This window comes from Helicoverpa armigera, chromosome 9 (assembly GCF_030705265.1).
Source record: "Helicoverpa armigera isolate CAAS_96S chromosome 9, ASM3070526v1, whole genome shotgun sequence".
NCBI lineage: Eukaryota > Metazoa > Arthropoda > Insecta > Lepidoptera > Noctuidae > Helicoverpa > Helicoverpa armigera.
This window is the reverse complement of record NC_087128.1, coordinates 4,386,260-4,403,574: the sequence shown is the minus strand read 5'-3', so window position 1 is coordinate 4,403,574 and position 17,315 is coordinate 4,386,260. Positions and strand designations below refer to the sequence as shown.

The 17,315-nt window shown below is 41.3% G+C and overlaps 1 protein-coding gene across 10 annotated transcripts in view; it reads left to right on the top strand.

Moving 5' to 3' along the window:
- Rbp6 (RNA-binding protein 6) overlaps positions 1-17,089 on the top strand; it is a 439,678-nt gene extending 422,589 nt beyond the window's left edge. For 4 of the 10 annotated variants that reach the window (XM_064036408.1, XM_064036405.1, XM_064036404.1 and 1 more), the window contains 5 exons: positions 4,172-4,231; positions 9,248-9,313; positions 10,337-10,557; positions 12,461-12,527; positions 12,845-17,089. In XM_064036408.1, coding sequence (XP_063892478.1) covers positions 4,172-4,231; positions 9,248-9,313; positions 10,337-10,557; positions 12,461-12,502 — 389 coding nt within the window. In that variant the 3' untranslated portion in view covers positions 12,503-12,527; positions 12,845-17,089. The remainder of the gene's footprint in view (positions 1-4,171; positions 4,232-9,247; positions 9,314-10,336; positions 10,558-12,460; positions 12,528-12,844) is intronic. The other 6 variants (XM_049839598.2, XM_049839597.2, XM_021327825.3 and 3 more) reach the window with 3 other exon arrangements.
- Positions 17,090-17,315: the final 226 nt, after the last annotated feature.

The following is a 17,315-nucleotide window of genomic DNA, read 5'->3' as shown; positions in this document are numbered from 1 at the left end:
TCTAATTGAGCAGGACGCGAGCGAGGTCGGACCCTCGCCTCACTCGGTGAACAACGATTGATGTTATCGCAGCGGAGCCGAACACCTCCACTAGTCAAGTTTTTCCTCAGCACTAGCTGTACAAATCGTTCCACGTTAATTACTTTTCAACCGTTGTACGACACGCGAAACAGTCTCATCTCGTTGTCAATAAAGACGTCTCTGGGCATTCGTTGAATTGTAAATATAATTAGATAGCCAATGCAAATTGCGTATTCTAAAGAAGTTTTATGCTATGATATTCCAAAATAAAACTGGTAGCAGTCTGGGTGGTAAGAAGCTGATCACATTCCAATTTAGTATTATGTAGTTTTGGTCGAGTCACAACCATAGATATCCGGTTAGGACCCGGTTAATTAAATTTCACGATTTGATTGTTAATATCTCGACAGCGCAGGCATCGCATCGCTCGCCCTTAATATAATTTTATTATAAAGTATAACGTGGTTAGGTCCTTTGATGCAGCAGATGCTATGACAAAGTGGCGCGCCGCTGCGATCCACAACTTCGTCGCGCGCCTTTAATATGAACTAGTCGTTTCCTCCAACTTGGAAACGACTGCACGTACGGCTCCGACGAAGACAGTTTTCGAACGTATAAACAACTTTGTTAGTCTCTAATGGGACGGAATTAATGTCAAATAATTTGTGGCACTGTAGTTGCGCGGTGGCGTACGACAACACTTTTCCGAACACATATATGTTTACAAATTTTGGAAGAAAGCATCGTTAAACACGTCCCGAAAAAAGATGAAGCCGCTAGGGCATAGTTTACATAATAATATAGTTTAGTGTACGGCCGAATAACTCGAGGAATATTTACATCCGACACTCGGGGTTCATCGGACGAGAAACTTTCGAGGAAGGTATATGGCGCCATCTTCTACAATTCAATTACAAGTAGAATGATGGCCGAGATACCCAAAGCATTTAATCTTTACAAGCTGAAACAACTAAGATCATAATCTTATTTGCATATTTATTGAAAATCGTAGTCCGGACTAAATTATAGTAATCTCGACGATAGACGTATAATATTAGATTCTGTAGACGTTTTATCTTCTTCCTCTCTATTATAGATATTAGGTGTAACAATAATAGCGGCAAATAGATTTAGAACTTTATTAGAATCAGTAATCATGTATCGATATCCTCTACGTAGCATGCTGTAGTGTGTAGTGTTTGGATTTCTATAGATAGGACTTAGGTATAGACTGGACACAACTTACCTACCCCAATCAATATCTAAGCCATCCACCCTCTTACGAAACAATGTGGTGCTATAATAAGCAAATAAATGAAGTTAGCCATACCATTGGCAGCAATAAAAGTTTAATACAGTTAGTATATCGCATTATGCGGACAATTTATCGTAAATTGTAAACAAAACTAAATTTGGTCGCAGGGAGGGCTTCGTCCCCGTGCATGCATACGAAATGAGTCGGCACACAGACCGTATATAACAATAAAATTAATAACAAGTAATTTATCCTTGTCCCTCAACTATTCACATACTGTCCGACAATAAAATTCAATAGAAGCAATAGCTCGTAATAACACGTATAAATAATATAATTAATAAAACTTTTACGTGTGACAACGACAGTGACGCACTTCATCGTATACGTAACAGTGTTATTTATTCATACTCGCCCGACTGAATAATCACGTATTTATTCAATTTCTGTTTCTCAAAACAATCAATGAATTATTGATGACGTATTTACGAGGGGGTAGGGCGTTTAGCGTTGTGTTCAGTCGCCACATAGTATCTTTATATTAACTAAGATAAACTTAATAATATTAGACAGATAAGACGTAGCGCATCTAGGGTTGGAAATTACTAAGTTTAGAGGATGAAAACTAACCGACATTTAGATTTTTGTTTGCATAGCTTGTCACGGTTTAGCATTAGTTTAGATTCGTAACTATGATTTTAATCATTATAATGATAATATAAAACAATACATCGAGCTTGAAAAGTGTTATTTTAATAGTTTATTGAATATTCGCTATAATTATAATGTAATATATGTATGTATTTAACTTTTAATTTAAAGGTTATTTCTCGATTATATTTTAAATATTTACACTGCTTAAATGATAATGTTATTGATACTAATATTTATTGTTGTTGTTGTATAATATTTTTGGATGCATCTATTTTACGCTACCTTCTTCGTGTTATTGTTATTGTAAAGCGGTTCAGTGTATTTGAATAATGCTTAAAGGTGCAACCACAGGGGACTCTCCCCAAAGTCGGTCTAAGTAATCATCGAAATCTATAGCAATAAATCATTGCTTTATAAATCACCACACCTCGCAATAATTATTTGTCAAAATTAAGGTATTTTATCGAAATTATTACGTAACTATAAGTTAACATTCGATCATTAAATCGCTACGTGTGCGACCGTCCTTATCGCCATCCTCTAAACTAGTCATACTTAAAGTAAGCTTGAAATATAATGTATATCGCGTCGTGTAAGTGTACCCTTAACGTGTGACCGCCACTTTAGTTACCATTACACCCAATTACTGGAACGAACCGTTCCGTTTGTATATCTTCATTGAGCAAATGACCATACGCTCAGGTACGGCTACTCTAATCGTTATTAGTGCTCGGTCATTAAAATTGACTCCCCTTTACGTGATCCATTGCGTGTTTAAATATACTAATACAGAATGTATTATTCAGTGAATAACACCATGTTCTTGATACAGTTTTGATGATCGAATCAATACGTGGGTAACTAGGTAGGCACACGTACCGCGGCGGGCTGCACCGCGCCGGGCGCGGCGTGGCGTGGCTGTAGCGTGGCGCGGGCGTATCGGTGGCGCCCGTGCGTGCAGACAGCCCTCCAACTACATTAATAAAGCCAGTCCATCATTTCGTGCGTGCAAACAATTTTAAATAGCCCGAAAACAGTAAACAGGAAACTATCAATTCCAAGTTTCCCCATAAAGATTCGATGAGTGGAGCTCAGGGCGATGTTCTTCCTCTTTTACTCCTCGCTGTAATGATATTTTTTATATCTTTTGTTTTTCCCCTTCATGTTAATTTTGAATTAGACTATGAGTTCTTATCAGGGTTCCGCGTAACGTTTTTTCCTTTCATGTGGAGTGTTTGTTTATTTAAGCGCGGTTCTGTTGGCGGAACCCTCGTAGCTCCGTAGCCGGCTTTGTAGCTTTTTTTATTTTGTTGCCGCAGGTGTAGTGGGAGTAATACCGCCGGAAAGCCGTCTGTTGGTCGGTGCGGAGTTCGTAAACGCGGGCGTGCTCGGCCAGACCTCGTAGAGGCGCGCGCGCCGCCGAGCGCCCGCCGCGCCTCGCCTTACACCTCTCTAACACGGAACACCCGCTAAACGGCTCCCGGAAATTCTTACCAACATAAATAAATCTTTTGTCAAGCGAATAGCTCTTTGGTATTAACGCCCCACGTTCCCCTCTCGAATCAAGGAATGCAATGTCGCAAAAACTAACGTTTTTGTAAAGTAAGGCCCGATTTCGCAGATGCGTGTCACAATCGCCCGACTAGGTTCGCCCATATAGCACGATACAATATACTCAGATGTAAACTATTTGAATATTGAACATTCACATTTCTATTCACTGAGTTGCGGTATCCCTCAGGAAGTAATTCCAATATTTTAAAATTAAATACGTAACTTAATTAGTTAGGTGTCGTTCATAATGCACAAATCTTTCATGATTGTATTAAATGTAACCCATGTGTCAAATTCTTTATAATAATAATTAAGTCTATTTTATAATCATAAGTTTATAATAGTAATTACTGTTCTTATTGCTGTTCTGACATATCGTCTTATATCATTATTCGTAAGTTTATGATATTGTGAAGCCGCTATATTTTAAAATAAAGGAAATTGCCGTTGTATAAGCAAAACGTTTTATCGTTTATTGTCCAATTGATCGTTTACAAATCGAGGCCGATCAGTGCCTCAGTTATTTACCATCGCATATCGATTGCGACCAAAATAAACTGGAAGAGATAGTGTGTAACCGTGGAGTTGGCTAGCGTGCGGTGAACTTTGATTATACGCCTTGAGAAGCCGGTAGGGTGTCAGATTCGGGTCTTAAAAGTATGTTAACGTTGGCATTTCGTTTTTCTGACTCATCCAATGCGGCACATGCAGCGTGGTGCGGGCGGCGCGGCCCTGCCCAGCAAGCCGGTAAGCGAGCATGGCGCGGAGGAGGCACGCACGCGGCCGCCGCGCGCCGCCGCCGCATCGCCAACATTCCGCACATTCAACACGCTCGCCCTCAGAATGCAGCCCGCGAACCAGACACACCCACACAACTATTTTGCATAGTTCGATCCTCACTTGCACTCTTACCCGAACCGTGAACGCTCAAACCCGAACAAATCGCGCTCCGTATCATTCCGTTGCTCCGTCTGAAACGGTATCGAGTTAAATTAACAGCTCGTCCGACACAAAGTCCAAAACAAAAATAAGGAAGCGACGTTACGACAAATTAACGCCTTGAAACGAAATTCCTTGAAGGGTCACACGGCCGTCGGTTTGAATCCAAATAATTAGCTGGCGAGGCGGCGAGTGGCTGCGCGTCGCGGACTGTGCCAACTCCATTTGTAATTTAAGATATTTGACCGTTAATTGTGTTAGTAACTGTTACGTTTAGTGCTTGTTGCTTAGGTCGGAGTTGAGTGCGACCTCGTTGCGCATCAACCTCTACAGCACTTGTTTAGATTCTCATGTAAATACTAGTTGATAGTGTACCACCATAGCGCTCAGCGGTCCCACGCTGAATTAGCATTACGAGTGCTGTGTTTGGATGGGTCAGAAATTTTTATTTCTTTATTTTATTTACTTTAGATAGATTTTGTTTTATGGATGCCAATAGATTTTGACTATAAATGCGCTAGTCTAGCGAGCTCCATCGTCCATAAATTTTTATTGTAGAATTCCACCGAATTGGAGTGTGTCCGTGAGTGCATAATGGGAACTATTAGCATACTAATCTCTTCTAGTTAGTGTCGTATTGAGCGCACAAATCCTGCGCAATGTGTCCAGTGTACGCACAGTAAGTCCTTTCTCCCCGCATGGAGGACGGTGCGTTAGCTGCCGAGCGCTTTAATAGCCGCCCAGTCCTGTCGCATTCACCGACACATACACTCTCTAAACTGCTCCGGACGGGGATAAGGGATTTACATACACACAAATTGTGTAAATACCTACCTAGAACCTACCTTACCTATCCACGCACCTTGTGTGCGAACAAACAGTTTGTGATTACCAAGAGAACAGCAGTTCGCCAAAGGAGTGTGACGTCCTCTACATATCTAGGGCGAGTAATTTTGATTTTGAACATTACAGTTTGGTCACTATCGTTGAACATTAGAATAGTGTAATCATGTGTGTTAACTTTGGAAGATTTGAATACAAGTAAAGACTGAAGTGTGGTAGACATTTCATAGTGTTGCGGAGTTAAGAAGTAAATTAGAACATCAGTAGTCGAATTGTCAAATAGACTCTAGATTAGAAATAAGAATTAGACTAAAGAGAAGCGATACCGCGTAGGCTGACTTCGTAGAACCTTCTCAGCGTGTAATAAAATTAAAACTAGTCGAATTCCCGATAGTCTAGACTAGCTACTTGAAGTTATTGCGGGCGATTTTTATTACTTATTGTATATTAGAAGAGCTTCGAATTAGTAACTTACAAGGTTTCTGTGAAAAAATATATTTAAAGCTGGAAAATTAAATTGCTTTTTCTTTGTACAAAACGTAGCAATGTAAGCGACTAGAATAGTAATTGGCGGTAAAACAAAATTATGTGATTGGTGGTGCAAACTTTCCATAGATGTATTTATTGTTGTTTAGTTTTAAGACTTTATTCTAGAATAGTATTATTGTAATTTTGTCATTATTTGCCTTAGGCAGCGAGTTTGTTTAATGTACCTAGTTTCAAATTGAAGTGTTAAAATCCATATGATAAAAGCGCAGTTAGAATAGAAAGAAAATATTTTTGATCATAGAATAGAGAAAAAAACATTGTAATTATTTAAGTAGTAGATGATTTTGTAGTTGTAAGCGGAACTAATCCGCATGTAGGTATATTATAATTTGACTACATGGGTAGTACTTTTAATTGAAAAATTTTAGTAATTCGTAGAGAGAGATCATTTGAACAATTTTCTATTTCATAATCTGTGTGTTTTATGAAGATTTTTATCTCGAGTTTCTTTTCGCTTGTTTATTGTCGCTTTACGTGTTATCCGACTAATCCCATTCTATGGCTGAACCACGGAAGCGCGTGTAACGGTTAGCGTGACTGAGTGCGCACGTTATTGGCTGAGGCAGCGAGCCTCCACGCGAGCCACACTCGAAGACTCCTGAGATTTAGAGAAAGGACACGCGGTTCCTTCTTTGAATTACAAATGTGAGCGCGGCGCGTGCGTGCACCCGACAACACCCAGCATAGAAATTCGATTAATTTGCAATTGAGATAAGTCCCAGTCTAAACGATCGAAAACCCGCAAAAGCGTATCATCTTCACTGTGAGTTATTGATGGCACCTATTAAATATGCGTTTTGGGCGAGACGTGTGCGAGAACCCCGGTAAACGTTCAAATAAAACATTTCAATCGCGCCAAGTGGGAAATGAAGTATTGCGATCCTGTAGGTGACGGATGATAACTTCCAGTTTTTAGTTACCGCCGTATTTTTACATACTTTCAGCTATTTTCAGCTGACGTATTTATATAAAGTAACAAGGCCTACACTTTTACCAATTTTATAAAAGCCACCGAACGATAAATGGTTTTACCTTCAGAAAACATCAAACATATTTTGTACTGAAATCTGAGTACCTACCTACGTACATAAATACAACACCCATTACAGAACAAAACGAAAAACGGAAAGCTAAATATCAACACAAAAGAATATTGATTGTAACTTTTCCGTTTCTTTGTTATTACTTCCATGAGTAAAGCTAATAAAATACTTACTCTAAAATACCTACCTTAAAATTCGGAGCTGATTTTCGAAGTCGAGGACATTGTAACACATAAAAAGTCCCGCGTAATATAGTGGCTCCGAGGGTGGGTGTTACGTCGGTTGTACGCTCCGTGAATATTTCGTTCGGCCGTCATCCTACTTCTGAAGAAGAATTATTAAGTTTGCCCGAACTTCGCAATTATGAAAGTTCGAATAGCTCTCACCAGACGGCCTCTGAATTTATAGATGAATGTGTGCCCCCCGCGCCCCGCGCTCGCAAGGTGAGACACACTACGCCTACGTAAAACTTAATTTAGATGAGCACTTTCCCAGGAAGATAATAACTAGAAAAAGCAATCTACAATTAAGCGAGTAAGGGCATTCTTGCGATTTGGCATACCAAACCTGATAGTCCGAAGTTTATCACCGAAGAAAACTCCGTAATTACACGTGCATCAACTTTTTGAAGTTTGAACTTTGTTGTTCTCGTCTTCGTTTCTACTTATTTGTACCCCGTAGGCTAAGTTGAAAGCGTCGAGGAAGTTTAACTATTACACGCACAAATGACACATTGAGCATGCGTTAACATGGATGTACAAACTATACATTAGTTGGGAGCTACGTCCGACACAGATATGACCGCTGTAGATAACTCGTCTCGCTCGCATGTAAACTGGATTGTTTAAGTCGTAAATTATTTGAGGTCAGGAACACGCTTCGCACCCAACTTAGTTGGGCCTGTTTGTGACTTTGTTTGCTGGGAACCGACCCGTGAACTATGATTGAAGCGATAAACAATGTTTAATAATAATAAAACCTGACGCGCTTTTACAGGTTTACTCATGACAATTCTTCAGATAAATTAGTTTCTAAATACATTCGTTTCAACCTGTTAGATAAAGTAGTCTTATTTCTGTCTACAGTTTCTTTATTTCTTGAAGAAGACCTATTAGGTATCACACTCCTTTAAATTAATGAGTATAAGGAGTCGATCGTCGAGCGCTTCGCCGTAATGGGAAAAGAATGAACTAAGACCGATCGACATATTAATGATCCCGAGACGTGTCTGCGCCAACACTCGAATTCTTATTTATTACACTGGGCCCTCAAATAAATAGCCTCTCACATCGCAAAGTAATGTTATTAAAATGTGTCAGCATTTTAGTAGGGCGGCACGAGCGGGCGCAGGCGCGCTCGCGAGCGCGGGAGTGGGCACCCGCGCGCCATCTATCATTCATCCTCCATTACTTATATTGTACTTTTTTCGCAAAGTCACTCGCAGGCCGGTAATCACCTGGTGCGACCGCGGACCTCCATTTTTCACACTAAATCATAACTCGCGCATCTGACAAAAATAAAATTTGTCGTACAAGCCAATAGGGGTAAATGGTGACACTATGAGCAAGCAAAAAATGCGGGACGAATATTCATCTAGTTATTGTTGAGTTGTCGGGTTACGTTTATAATGAATCTACAGCCTAAGTCTCGTCAGATTTTGTAAAATTAAATTCTATAGAAGTTTGTAGAGATGTTTAAGTAATGAGTACATGTAGGTACGTATGTAGATGTGTGATTCGAGGCAGAAGTTTGTGTAACTGAGTTACGGTTGGCGTCGTTATTTATTCTCCGGTTTAGGTCGGTTAAACAGAGGCGTGAGCGCTGCGTGCGGCCGGCGGCCGGGCGGTGCGCGTCGCGAGTCGCAAGACGCTGCGACGTGCGCCGTATGCTAATGCCCTTCCCTATTCAATAAGCAGACCGCCGCGTGCCACCGAGAACTCACGTCGGATAATTTACTGGATATTTTGTAAAAGTTTTTTCGCCCTCTGTGATTTATGCCCGCGAAACTTCGAGCTCTCTTTTTCATTTGAATGCACGTGACATACGTGATATTTTTTTGTTCCGACATAATCTGAGCCCGGGGAGTCTTCTGTGTCCTCATTCGTCAGCTCCGCATCTGTCTCCAACGGTTAAATTATTCATGCATTTACGCGCTTCAACTTTATCCGCGCTAGAAAACTTTAATATTGAGTTGGGATTACATCGATAGTCACTTTACCGTTCAATATGCTAAATTGAGGAAAGATGAGGTAAAGCCGCGAGGGCGGACGGAGTTTTTGAAATTCAAAAATTTCGATGGTTCAGTCATGAATGTGTGTGTGCTATCACTAATGAGTGTGTGCATCACTCGTGTACGTGGAGCGGATGCGAACCGTGTGTATGTTTGCAGTTGACCTGACCAACGGCCAACTGACACCGAACAACAACACACCGCTGTTGGCGCAGGCGCTCTCAGGTGAGGACGCCGACATGCCATCACCACATCACTACACACAGGCTGTACACTCACTGGGGCTCTACCATTCACATCCATCATTCTATTGCCTATAAGTCTCTTCCCTTCAGAGACTGAACAATTTCCACAATAATTGCGTTTATGGTAAGCCCCCGCCCCATTCACATCACTCCTGACAGGACACAATTGTATCATTCCACAGAGCTCGTACACCATCGAGGCACACAACTGTACATATCTCACACTGACTGTATATTTGACACCAACATCGTTCATCACTCACCGGTGACAAGTCATCATAACATTATTTACGAAAATAAGCGCTTAACTACTGCTTTATGTGTACCTTCTTATTCTTGTCTTCATAGTGTGTCAGCGGGAATCGGTGCTATCTTTTCATGTGGTAATGGTTTTCAGCTTGGGCTTTAACAATTTTATATTTAACAATTACGAATATTTACTAATTTATGCATAATTTATCTACTAGAAAAAACGATAAAAGGCTGTTTCACCTAAAGCTCTGGTATAAAAGAGTTAAAATTACACCTTGGAAATGGAAAAGCGTCGCCCAGTGATACGAAAAAGGCCAGTACAAATGGCACAATGTTCCGCATTTTCGCTGGCTGAATAAACACGTGGCACTGTCTATCTCGCTTCCGTCACCGAGCCAGTGAGCTTTGCCCAACGAGACCAAGCCTGACTTAAACGATTTTTAGTCTTAAAATCGCATATTCGGTGGGAATTCTCACTGAATCAAAGTCGAACAATGCTAGTTTTATAAAGGATTTTAGATGAAAATTCATTCGACACAATGAAAATATAATGATTATTTATTGCTTGTTTGAGATTAGCTGTAATAATGACTGGGATGTGATCCCTAAAAGTGAGAGGCCCATTTTAAAAGGCTGTCCCAAGCCTGAGGACAGGTGAAGCCTTCGACATTTCTCAATCCCGCCATGCAGACACATAGGCTGATGAAGACAGCTTATCACACTCTAAGTGTAGGCTATGTCATGTCCCCAGTGATGAACAATTACCAAGCAGCAGCGGCCGGGTTCGGGCCACCGGCGTCGCCGCACGCTGCTGGCGGACGGGCGGGATTCCCAGCGGCCAGCTCGCCGGGACCAGCGCTCGACGTGTATGGCTCGGCTGCTGACAGCGTGGGCTACGTGCAAGCCGCAAGCCCGCAACCCTCTGGATTCCCGGCGATCGCCGTCAGCCGTGCGCCTCTTAATTACACCCCAGTAAGTTCCACAACATATTTACCATTTCACCTACACCTGATATAGGTATCTATATTGATTCTAACAGCTTTCTTAGCTTATGACGTCAAGCCTGTCGAACAATTTGGTGATCACAGTATTATTAACACGCAGGATGCAGCGTACCTCGTCTTGATATAATCCTAAGGCACCTGTTGCGGAACTCACGCCAACTGAAATTGTATGTTCGTGACGGGGACTACTAGCTTTGTTGCTGTATCGTTTTTATAACTTAAAACAAAATTATGCGAAGTTACAACCGAGAATCCAAAATGAAATTATATCAATCCTAGATGTAGAAAGGACTTTATAGAAAGAATATAAGAAAAGTTTTTCATACTTATTTTATTTCATGATGAATGGGATAAAGTTAATAACTTTTGATTCTAACTTTTTTCATTTATTACGTCATGTTCAAAATGCCTTCAGTAACGCCCAAATGAAGGCAATTCCCAAAATTGTCCTTGTTCGAGAACTTTCAACTGTCACAGCATTCAAATTAATGTTTGTTCTGTTTTGTTTTTCTCCAGGACGTTTGATTCGCGTTCTGTGATGTTAAAATTCATTTTTGCATTATTCATGATAACAGGAAAGAAAAATAACTGTGTGTTTACACGATCTTATTTCTCGGGAGCTGTAGTAAATTTGAGTGTCTAGCCGGTGTAAGAATTTCATTAGCAGTTAGTCATCGCGGGATAAGGCACTAAGTGCGCGGCGGTGTCGGCGCGGCGCGGCGCGGCACGGCGCGGGGCCGAGCCTCCAGACTCAGACGCAATTAGCAGCCGACGACACTCTAAAATTTTAGCGAGACGGTCCAATCTCATTATGGAACCGATCTTCCTTGTCGCTCTTAAAGCGTAATCACCATAAGTTAGCGAGCGAGTGAAGCGTGAGAGATGCGATTATAAAGTGTTCCGAAATATGAGCGCGGCGGGGGGCGGGGGCGGCGCAATCTACGCGGTGCACTGCCGCGGGTAATGGCTTTTTAAAACTGCGACCGCGCTCCATAACTGGTTCCCTGAGACGCCATCAGTCTTCATTGCTTGTCGACGCCCGCCAGCCACCGCGCACCACCGCCGAGATCTTAACTCCTCACGTCGTGCTATCTTGAGACATTTTTCACACTGCACTCGAAAGCTGCTTTAATTTTTACACTATCACAACGCTGGTCTTTGCCAACTTATTACACGGTCATGTGAACTTTTAAACGAACTTTCGGACCCACTCGAGTTTTAGAAGAGTAACTAATTTGTAATGGCCGTCCGCCGTTGATCAAATAATCGGGAACAGTCAATCTACAAGGGCCGTCGTGTAATTAAATGTAGAACAGGTATTGGACACGAGCGAGCTAACTAATTGTTACTCGAGGCTTAATTTGAGTCATTCGCTCGCGGCGCTGAGCTACCCTTCCGTTTCAGGCGCGTCATATATCAAACGGGATATTAACTCAATCGTCCGTAATCGCCGGGGCAAAACAAATACGTCGCTAATGAGAGAATGAACGGTCCAGCCGTCGGGCGGGCCGGACCGGCGGCGCATGTGGTTCCCGGGTGTAAAACGGTCTTATTAGGTAACGGGAATGCCCCCACGGGCAATAACCGTAAATCAAGGAGAACAAGCGGTGTAATTACCGTTGCCGAGCGGTCGCGCGCGCTGCTCTAACTCATCCACTCACTGTTTTTATTTTGTTGGCCACCGAGCCGGCTACCACTCTATCGACTGCAAACACCGAACTTACTGCCTTTAAATCTGCCCCCGGAGAGGTTAATGTTCGCCTGAACGGTTTATACTTCCATTCAATTATAACCTCGCCTACATGCCAATAATTTTAGGCGGAGCACTTCAGCTATCTAATACTGACTCGTGTTTATTTTTCTCATTTCAGGGACCCCTGATTCCTGCGGCGTTTACCAACGGTTATCATTGAAAGTGTTATAGCACAAATATTTTACGTGAGTATTACAGTGTTTTAATGTGCTTTTGCGTTCCACTCTATTAAAATGTCGTTATGCTGAATAAAAACGTCCGCGTGTGTTCATAGCGCCGCGAGAATGAACACTTGTACAGCAATTACACAAAATGTTTTTTTAAATGGTCTCATAAGACTTATGGCTAAATGTTTCATTGGTTTATGAATATGTATGTAATAATTAAAAACTGAAAGAGTTTATTTTTTAACTTATTTTCCTAGTTCTGCGTCTGTATCGCCATTATAAGGCAACTTTTGAGACTTACAATAATGTTGTCTAACATGAGTGATGGCCGGCAGGTGGCGAGCGGTGTGGCGGCGCCTAGCGCGCCGACTGGAGGCGCCGCGTGCGCCGCGCCGGCCCGCCGCCCGCTGCCCCCCGCGCACCTCCCGCCCCGCGCCACGACGGACAACATCACCAGCCGTCTGCCGCGCCGTCTCACCTTCCCTCGAAACCCAATCTCTCCTCATCCTCACATCTCCTCCTTCTCCTCATCCCCCCCCCCACACTCACACACTCTCCCCCCACCGACCCGGTCTTGTGACCTCGTCTATTGTAAATAACGATAATCTACTTTTTGTCGTGTGAACGAGAGATAGTCTATCGATTGAACAGGTATTTTTTCAAATTTTTCTCGCTTTCGACTGTACCGTAGATGTGTTGTCAGAGTAATAAACGATTTAAACTACAAAAAAAAAATACATTTCATAATTATATAAAGTGCATCTAGACGATTTAATTGCAGGGAGGTATATCTTAAATATTTTATTATTCATAGTTGAATTACAGCGTAAGGTGTAAATGGTCCGCGACGCGCGGGATCAGTAGGAAGGTCTGTGCATTGTTCGCGTATGGTAGGGTGGCGCGCTCTGCGCCGGCGCCGACGCGACACCCGCGCGCCTCCCCGCTCGTCCACCTACACATATTTTATTCTATCTATTTTTAATATTAATGTCAAATATTAACATAATTATTATACTACTATAATTATATTACGCATATTTTACCTATGAATGTAATTATTTTCGCCTAATTCGAATTGTATAAAATCACCTCTTTGAACGGCTGTTCTGTTTCAGTAGCGATCAAGTTTCTCGATTACTTCCGTATAAGACTACGTTAGTTACGCGTATACATACTTTCTAATATTATGTATTATGATATAAAATTTTATCCTAAGGATAATATGATCATATTTACGATTCATAAGGACGTTTGGAAAGCTAAGTCGGTACATTTCAGAATATCTCTCATCGCGTTAAGATAATTCGTTTCTATCTTGTACCTTTGAACGTAGGTATTGTAATTATAATAAATAACAATTTTGTGCATTACGTAATAATATTTCATTGTTTCTTACATTGTATTTACCGTAATTTAAGACCACAGTTGAGGACAACAACGCGGCTCCGATTGCATTGAGGAGTCACACCGTACTTAGTTGTATTTAAAATTTTAATCAAAATAATAATAACAGTAAAGTTTCGTACAGACGGTATAGTTACACGACACAAAACATTTCAATAAAATAAAGACAGGGATATTAAAAAATAACAGCCAAAGGCGCAGGTTTGAGGTAATAGAATAAAATATGAAGTCAATTCATTAATCATATTCGTTAGGTACTGGAGACATACTGTCGAGCACTCGCCTAGGTCGCAGCCGTAGGAGTACGCGGGCTGCGCGCGTAGCAGTGCCGGGGCGCACGCTACGGCGTAGCGCCGCGTCTACGCTGCTATCGCCCAAACCGCGCATGCGCTCGCCGCTCGCTATACATGCACTCGGTTGCATTCATTCGATATTTACTATTATTATTACTCATTACCTACATCAATTAAACATTAATATTATAAATCTAGGTATTAAATTTTAGGTAATAATAATAAACAATCTTTTAAAGCTATTATTATATAAATACGTTATAAATATAAATGTTTCCTGTTACAAAAAAAAATATTGAAAATGATACGAAATAAATCAATATTCTTTTTAAAGGTAATTTATTACTTATGAGTATGTAGTTAATTGAATAATGGAGTGTTAGATGGAGTGCGTTCGTCGCCGAGCGGCGCGCTCGCTTCGCGTTTTAGTTCGTTCGTGCCGAATTCGTTCGCTGAGATGACGTCACGTGCGGCACGCCCGCGCCTCGGCCGCGCCTCGGCCGCGCCTCGGCCGCGCCACGCCGCACACACCGCAGGAGACGCGACCGCGATTATGTTGTTAAAACGTTAGCTAGGAAATTGATAATGAAATCGAGAGGTGTGAGTCTTTAGGACGGTCGGAATATCGATATCATACCTAACAAATTAACGTAATTATTTGTTTTATATTTACGGTGTTATAGGTATTTAAGACATTTTTTCTTAGAATATTAATTATTACGATGAGATGTTATAATTGTAAGGCCCGGGCCGGCGGCGGAGCGGCGCGCGCGCACCTCGCCGCCGTCGGCCGTCTCATTCACTCTCACATCCTCACTATAATTATATTTTCTTACCGACCTTTTTAATGTAGGAGAAGCGCACACGGCCGCTTGTCCCCGTGCGAGTACGAGTACAAACATACAAACAAACATATAGTGAGAGACGTTCGTTTCGCCGCGTTCGTGAGAAGCCATCGGTTCGCCGCGATTGCATCGAGACGTACACAATGACAATTATTGTATATACATAGTTAGCCGCATGTGTAAAAAGACGTTTAGGTAGACGCCGAAGTGTGGCGTGTAATTGTATGCGACAGATGACGCAAGCGCTGACCACCGAGCCGACAAGTGTGGCGCCGCCCTAATACTGGACCGCGGATTTTAACACCCTGCATTAACACCTATAAAAATCCAATATGAACAAAAAAACACCTAAAAAAATTAAACTGCATTTACTTCATGAAAAAAAAATGAAATATCACACAGTTTTCAAACATAACACCAATTTTTCAAATTACTTTTTTGAGCGAGGGTTTGAAGCCGCGTGGTGTAAGGGTGGCGACGCACCGAGTTACCATCTGGTCGATATTAGATTCATTCAGCAATCAGGATTAGCTGACGGATATTAGTTTTTCATTATTGTTGTTAAGTTATAATGTTTGTGAGTTTCGTTAGTGTCACCTAGGGCTTCTGTGTGCGGGCCATATTGTACCGGTGTGTCATATCATATGTATTTTTAGTGCGATAATGATTTATCCGCTTTCATTTTCTTCAATTACATTTGTTTAAAGTTACTTTACTTTTAATTCTAGCTGTTTTATTAAGTTTCAATATGTTCCCAATACTTTGAATTATATTATCTATAGAATTATTTGGTAGTTTATATGGCCCGTACTTAAGAAGCCACTTCTTTTGAGTGCGGTCGTTTGTGGTGACCGTACGATCACCTCGCGGTCTCGGCGCTGTCACCACAAACGCCGCACAGTCCCTCTCGCTTGTTCGTATACGCGGTAGTTGAGTTACTTCAGTCACCATTTAGACGTGTTCTATATCAGAATAAAGACTACGTAATAATAAGCGAGATCTCAAATTTATTTTAAAATTCGTTATGTGATCCTAATATTGCGACTTATCGTATATATATGTATGTAATAAAATTAAAAAGATAATTTATTATATTTTGTATAACATTCTACGTTTATTTACACTCGATCTACTTTATATTAAAGATAATAATTAATTTTAATCTAATAATGACAGACTGGTAAAGTTCGTAGAGTCGCCGCGGCGGCCATAGATCAAGTAGCTTTGCATATTCGGCGATGGCCAACTAAGAGTTTCTTGGACCAAAGGTATACTAATTCGCGTAGAACCGGAGGCGCAGTGGCTCCGCACGAACTCCGACCCGAGCCGAGCGGCCGACGGTCAGCCGAGCGGTCAGCCGAGCGGCCGACGGCAGCCGACCCCCGTCCCGCTCCCCGGCTCCCCGCCCCTCCCCCCAGCGCAATGCCGCCCGCTTGGTTTCGTTCTCGCGGTTACTTCTCGATTGCGTGCTTCGCGTGCTGACTGATTTTCTATAGCAATAAAAATCAATTACCTAAGATTTTACATTAAAATAAATTTGGATTTATATACGTTCGAATTTGGTGTCATGTACATTTAAAATATTAGAGAAAGGAGATAACGATAGGCGAACGATCCGCGACTGTCCCGTCGCGGCGTCGGCGCATTATTTTCGTCATTTCTTCGTGTATAATATGTTACATGAATCTGTATACAATATGGATATAAATCGTAATGATGAATAAAATTAGTTTTTACGGCATCTCTTTATTAAAATAATGATAATATCAAAACGTTTTGTAAAAAGCGGTGGGTATGTCCGCCGCCCCGATTTCGTGCACCAATGCACTTTCTTATTGGAATATTACATTATATAACGTACATAATACTATGAGATATATAATCATACAGCCTTTCGGGGCGCGCGTGTATGGCGATGTATGTATACACATTGTGCAATGTACATATACCTTATATAATACAATGATTTAAGACAAGGTTCACATCGTGCCGTGTGTATGTGGTAATAAATATAATATGGACATTGTTCAAACAATAACCAGTTGTTTTATTTACTCTCCGTTAATAATCTAAACCTATCCAATCCCGCTGTTTATGTTTTAGTTAATTATATTTTAGTAAACAATCATGAAATTTTAATATTCAGCAAATGTTGGCCAGCGCTTACTGAATATTAATGTGTTGGTATAATACATACATTCATATTTGTTAATACCACAATCAATCAATATGAGAATAAACACTAAACTGTTTTATTAATCATT